At 41.8% G+C, this 6545-nt stretch overlaps 1 protein-coding gene across 1 annotated transcript in view; it reads right to left on the bottom strand.

Annotated features, from left to right (window-relative positions):
* Window positions 1-2352: 2352 nt before the first annotated feature.
* The window catches only part of GBE1 (1,4-alpha-glucan branching enzyme 1), a 140014-nt gene continuing 135821 nt past the window's right edge, over window positions 2353-6545 (bottom strand). The window contains exon 17 of the mRNA XM_069944615.1: window positions 2353-3318. Within this exon, the coding sequence (XP_069800716.1) occupies window positions 3265-3318 (54 nt within the window). The 3' untranslated portion in view covers window positions 2353-3264. The remainder of the gene's footprint in view (window positions 3319-6545) is intronic.

The following is a 6545-nucleotide window of genomic DNA, read 5'->3' as shown; positions in this document are numbered from 1 at the left end:
TTACCGCTGATCCGGCAGCAGGCATGTTGACAGTTATACTTCAATGTAAAACACTGTTGACTGTGGAAGTGGTGTGCCAGCCTCTCTCAAAGTAAAACCTGTACCAGAGTCATCCACAGTGTCAGACGTTTTCCCATTTTAATAGCCCTAGATCATATTTTTCACGAAAATATCTGTAAATAAATACATTGAAAAGGCCCCTAGTTTATTCCTAGAAATGGTCCGTCTTAATTTAGAGGGAATCAGTCATCTCTGTTTAGAGGTCAAGTATCAAGAAAGTAGTGGCAGGCCATAGCATGCGTACTTCCTCCCTTAATAAGGCTGACTGACATACAGGGCTCAGTGTCAAAGCCAAAATCTTTGAGTCAATCAGTCAAGGCAGGAAAGGGGGGGGGGGGAAGACAGGCAGGCTGAGGCTCAGCCAAACCTCTTCAACACTTGAGCTTTGAGCATGACAAAGAGCTGGGAGATTCCATTTAAAGCTCAATTAGAGCATCACTAAGGGCTCATGCACGCTGAGCAATAGACGAGGAATTGAAGAGGAAAGATTTCTGCTTGAAATTCCTCTTCGAGGGTATGTGCACACTGAGGAAAAGGCGAGGAATTCAGCTTGAAATTCAGCTTGAAATTCCTCCCGTAAAATATGTACAGAGCAAAGTCCCATTGTGTTCAATGGGTTTTCTGTTCTGTTGTTCACACTGCAGAATTTTCTGCCGCAGATCTGCCAGAGGAATCCTATAGAAGTCAATGGGGGGCTTAAATTCTGCTTGAATTCTGCCTGAAAAATTTCTGCTTCAATTCCTCGAGAATTGCTCAGTGTGCACTTACCCCTACTCTGCTCTGGCAGAATAGGAGCAGAATTCAAGCCTAATTGACTTCTACAGGATTCCTCTAGCCGACACGTCACTTCTTTTGGCGGAGAGCGGATCTGCATAAGAAAAATCTGTTCGGAAATTCTGCAGTGTAAACAGAAGAGTGGAAATTACATTAAACATAATAGGACACTGCTCTGTTCATATTTTATAGGAGGAATTTCAAGCAGAAATTAAAAGCAGATTCCTCTTCAATTTCTCGCCTTTTGCTCAGTGTGCAAGGGCCCTAAGAAAGGAAAGGGGGAAAAAAGCAGTTAGTCAAGAAACTCGACAAGTGAAACAAGTCTTAACATGGTGGTCCAGTATCAGTCTAAATTACATGATAGTGCTAAGAAAGGGTTGTCCAGGAATTAGAATCTTTTTTTTTTTTTTTTTTTTTTTTTTTAACAGTGGAAAACAAAAAATTACTAAAATCCCACACTACTCCAGTGATCTTTGGTACAAATTTGTTTGGTTTGCTGCAGCGATGTCATTATGTACAATCCACATGATGGTGCCTGCAAATACGGCACAAGACTGCTGAGGACAGTGGATGTCGGCAGTCACATAGATGCATGTGATGTAATTGCTATAGCAAAAAAAACGCAACATGTGGCTAAACCAGGCATCAGTGCTGAAGCTTAGTGGGATGTAACAGGGATTTTTTTTTTCTACTATTAGACTATTTTCCCCCCTCAATTACCAGGAACCCCTTTAGGTCGGAGAAGCTAGTAAGGTGCAAACTAAGAACTTACACTAACACAGTTTAAGTGCAATTGTCTTGTTTGAATTAGCAGCTAATGTGGATTATACAGTAGTATGAAATGCGCATTGCTAGAAAAGGCAAGACAGGATTTGCAGCATTGTTTTGCAACACAACATAAAATAATACTATTTAGTAAGATTAATTTAACCATTATGATTTAGTGCATTAGGTTATATACGATTTAGTGGAAATCTGTTGTGAAGGCGAGGAAAGTTCTATTGGATGAAGTGGTACCACTACCACGCAGTAGCATCATGTGATCTCATGTGACACCAGTAATTTCATTAGGGGCAGATCACTCAATACAGTGTTGATTGGCCAAGTTGGGAGTTCGGTTCGGGTTTGTATGAACCCGAACCCTCGGTAATGATTCCCACTGTCTGCCCGCTCCGTGGAGCGGGCGGATCCAGCGGGGGGACCGCCTGGAAAACTGGGATACAGCCATAGCCATAGGCTGTATCCCAGTTTTTCTAGGCGTTCCTCCCGCTGTGTCCGCCCGCTCCACGGAGCGGGCAGACAGCGGGAATCTGCTGCCGAGCGTTCGGATTCATACGAACCCGAACCTCGGCAGGTTCGGACCATCCCTAATTCTGATGTAGGGAGCTCTGAAACATTTTAAATCTTTGCAGTACTGTACTGACAAAGCCGTGCAATACAGATATAAGCTTTACCTGCACACTATGAATAAGCTACATTATATGACTTGCCTCTGCATAACACAATAAAGTTTTTTTTTAATCAGTGGAGGAGAATTATCAAAACCGGTGAAAAGGAAAAGTTGAGCAATAACCCAATCATATTCAGTTCTAATATACAAGAGACCATTTCAATATAGGACATCTCCACTTTGTTTTCTATGCACCAGTTTTACAAACTCTCCTTCAGTGTCTCCTATGACAATACTGATTGGCATAATCAAAGGGGCTAACATATTAGGTAATTCAAAGGTGAGAATGGAGATGCAGCCTCAAGTACTACAGAAGCCAGCTAGTATAAGATTAACAGAGAGCTATAATGGATCACAACAAATTAGATGTAGATTGAAGTGCAACTCAATAGAAACTTAACCAATTGGGTTGGGTTCACACTACGTTTTTGCAATCCATTTTTTCCATCCGTTTTTTTTGCAAAAAACAGATGCCTTTGTGTGCATCCGTTTTTCCATTGACTTCCATTATAAAAAAAACAGATCAAAATGAATCTGTTTTTTTTTTTTGTTTTCTTTTAACATACACAAAAACCTAGTCAACCTTATTTTTGTGTCCATTAAAAAAAAGGATGCATTTTGTATTTGCAAGTTCCAAAGCCTTCTTCTTGCCTCTGTCAATAGAAGTCTATGGTTAGTACATACGTACACAGCATTTACACTGTCTATGCTAAACAAAAACTATAATGTGAATAGGGCCTAAAGCACGTCATAATAATGTGAATTAGCAATGGCAGACAGTACTACACGCCGAGCATTTGCTGGCGTCTGGCATCATCTTTGAGTACATGAGGTGAGAGGATGCTGTGTTCAAGTTATTTATCCATTAGACTATTGTGAATAACCTTGAGCACATTCGATGACACTACGCATTGTGTGAATTGTTCTACTTCATGACGACCTGAGCTCACATAGAAGAGATAAAGATGCATCTTCAGGTCTTAATAGTTGTCAACATTGCGGAGAACAAGCGCCACTCTGCATGGAATGTAAACCTGAAACAATTCAAGGGAGAAAAAAAAGAAAGAAAGAAAGGAAAATTAAATGTGTTGGCAGAAGACAGCTTTTACAAATACTAAGAAACCTTCTTTGTGTAACTACGATGGCATAACAAGCACGGTGCAGCCGGCAGAATGTTAAGTGAAGTGGTAAATGTTAGCCACTAGAGTGCAGCAAGTCATTTGCAACCAGCAACATCTCATAAAGCGTGTTTTCATCAATAACACTTGAAGGTGCAGTACATTCACGTCTATTAGAATTCTTTAGCAGCTGAAAACAGTTTCAGAGCAACAAATGAGTCGAGTACAATAACACGGTGTCTGAAATGTCTTCCCGTTCGTGAAAATAAAAAAAAATCTTCTCAAACGTACAAAATGTACTGCATGTTATTCCCATATATCTGTGGTATACAGTAGCAGATCCTTAAAGGAAAAAGAAAAATCAGCATTGTCCTGCATTTGGACACTTGTTCAGCAAGAAGGTGTGAAATCGGGAGCGAGTTGTAATGCAAGTTATACTAATCCATGCTGGACATGATAATATAAAAACAATGTAAACCAATAACCGTCAATATGTAACAGTCAGTCATTCACTTAGGACCCGATCACACTGAGCAAAACAGGTGGAGATTCCGAGCTGAACTCGTGCTGCAGACTCCGCCCAGAATCCTGCCTTATTGTCTCAAGGTAAGTGGAAATGGGAGAGGTATACTAATCACTTTTCTTGTGTATTTCTAATTCCACCAACTTACACATACTTTAGGGTATTCTGTATTTCTGTAGGTGGTGCAATGATGCTGCATGTATATGTTCAGTTACACTTAAAGGGGTTGTCCACTTTACAGTACAATAGGTCAGTACAAAGTATTAGTAAGTGTGCTCAATGTATATACTGACAGCAGGTCCCTGTGTACCTCAAAGAGCTAAAATCAGGCTCCCCTCCTCCAGGCTGGGCTGCCCTGCTCTGTTTTTTTTTCAGTCCATAAAATGGCTGACATGGAGGAGCATGTGACCATGCCCTGTCCCCTGTGTCCTTTATAGACCTATACAGGCTCAGTGGTGGACACTGGGGGCGGGACATGGTCACATGCTCCTCCATGTAAGCAATCTTATGGGTCAAAACACCACAGAGGAGGGCAGTACAGCCTGGAGGAGGGGAGTCTGATTTTATCTCTATGAGGTACACAAGAAGCTGCTGTCAGTATATACAGTGAGTACAGTTACTAATACTGTACACTGAGCAATTTTACTATAAAGTGGCCAACCCCTTTAAAGGGGTACTCCGGCGCTGATTAAAAAAACAATCATAAACATAGTTTTCCCACTTACCATCTGTCCTGAGTCTGTCCCCGTTTTAATTTCCCGCTGTTTGCAGGTCCCTGAAAGCTCCATTTGGTGTCTTATTTTTTTCTTTGTTTCCTGGTTTGGGGTTTCCCATGATGCACTTTGTTTCCTGTGATGTCTAACTGACTCTGTAAAACTGTTAGATGACTTACAGCTTTCTCAGCCAATCAGAGCAGAGCAACCTGACAAAGAGTAATCTGACAAAGAGAGGCTGTCTTAACAGGGCTTAGACCCGCCTCTCTCTTAATGATGAGTAGAGTGGTGGGGTGTCGAGTCCCCGCAGTTGGCAGCGGTGGATGTAGATGAAACCTTGACAGGTGCTGGCCGACAGTAGATATGGGACAAAGTCCATAGCAGGTACTACTAAAAGCACATTTATTTGTCTCAAGGGACAACGCATTTCAGGGTACAGGGGACCCCTTTCTCAAGTCAGGGAGACATGCAGTAAACGGTAGGGAGCAGGCTGTTTAAATGCCAGAGGCTGGCAGAAAATTGGGACTTAGCCCCGCCCCCAGCCCATGATACACATAACAGGGTAAAAACACATATCAAACACAAAAGAGATCTTCATGGAACAATTCATAGATTAATTTCAGATGCTTCATTTAGTCCTCCAGGATAGATTTTATTTAATTTGTATATCCAGAACATCTCCAGAACAATCGGTTTTGTGCACTGGATGGTATACAGTCGATCGGACATCCTGTGAAGCTGGAGAAAACGTTGTAATGACACATAGTATCATGACGAGAAACACTATGTTTCATAAAAACGGTGGTGACGTTACGGCGGTGTTTGTTAATTCTGGTTCTCAGGGACATGGTTGTTCTGCCGACATACTGCAAACCACATGGACAGGTGAGTAGATAAACGACATGGTTGGTGGAGCAGGTCGTTTCCGTTTTTATTTTGAAGGTTTCTTTTGTAGGATTACTTTGAAATGTTCCGGTGATGAGAATGTTTTCGCAGCATTTACAGCAAGCGGAGGAGCATTTTTTAGTGCTCTTTGAATTTTGAGTGCTGATAGGGCTGGTCGTAGTTTGCAGTAACTTACTTGGTGCCAGAGTGCTTTTTAGAGTATTAGCCCTACTATAAATGAATTTGGGGGCTCTGGGGATGATTTTTACTAAGGACAGGGTCATTTCGAAGGATACTCCAGTGTTTTCTTACCATATTTTCCATTATTTTGAAATTTGAATTATAAGACATGATGAAACCCATTTCTTCTCCAATGTTGTTTCTTCTTCCCATTTCTTTCTTCGGTTCCAGACAATCCTTCTGGGTGAGTGTGTTGGCCCTCCAGAATGCTTCATTAACAACTTTTCTCGGATATCTCTTGCTTAAGATTTGGCACTGGGAGTAAAAGTCTGAATTAGGGATGGTCCGAACAGAGTTCGGGTTCAATAATTCCCGCTGTCTGCCCTCTCCGTGGAGAGGGTGGATACAGCGGGAGGACCGCCAGGAAAACTGGGATACAGCCATAGCCATAGGTTGTATCCCAGTTTTCCTGGCGGTCCTCCCGCTTTATCCACCCTCTCCACGGAGCGGGCAGACAGCGGGAATCTGATGCCGAACCCAAACCTCGGCAGGTTCGGACCATCCCTAGTCTGAATCCTTTGGACAATTCTTCCGGATGCTCTTGGATTGGCTGTATGGTATGTTGTCCTTCCATTTTTTAGCATGTGCACTTGTGTAGTTGAGATAGCTGTTGCGATCCACTTTTTTAAAAATGGGTCTTAGTGTTGATAATGTTGTTAGAGTAATAACTCTCTCAATCTCATTCCTGTTCTTTTTAATACAATTTCCATTGTTCATCTGAATAAAGTTATCATCGCTCAAAAAAAAAAAAAGGTAACCTGACATCTCCAACCAGGTCATCT

Source organism: Dendropsophus ebraccatus, chromosome 11, assembly GCF_027789765.1.
Source record: "Dendropsophus ebraccatus isolate aDenEbr1 chromosome 11, aDenEbr1.pat, whole genome shotgun sequence".
In the NCBI taxonomy this organism is placed as follows: domain Eukaryota; kingdom Metazoa; phylum Chordata; class Amphibia; order Anura; family Hylidae; genus Dendropsophus; species Dendropsophus ebraccatus.
This window is presented reverse-complemented; position numbering and strand designations above follow the sequence as displayed.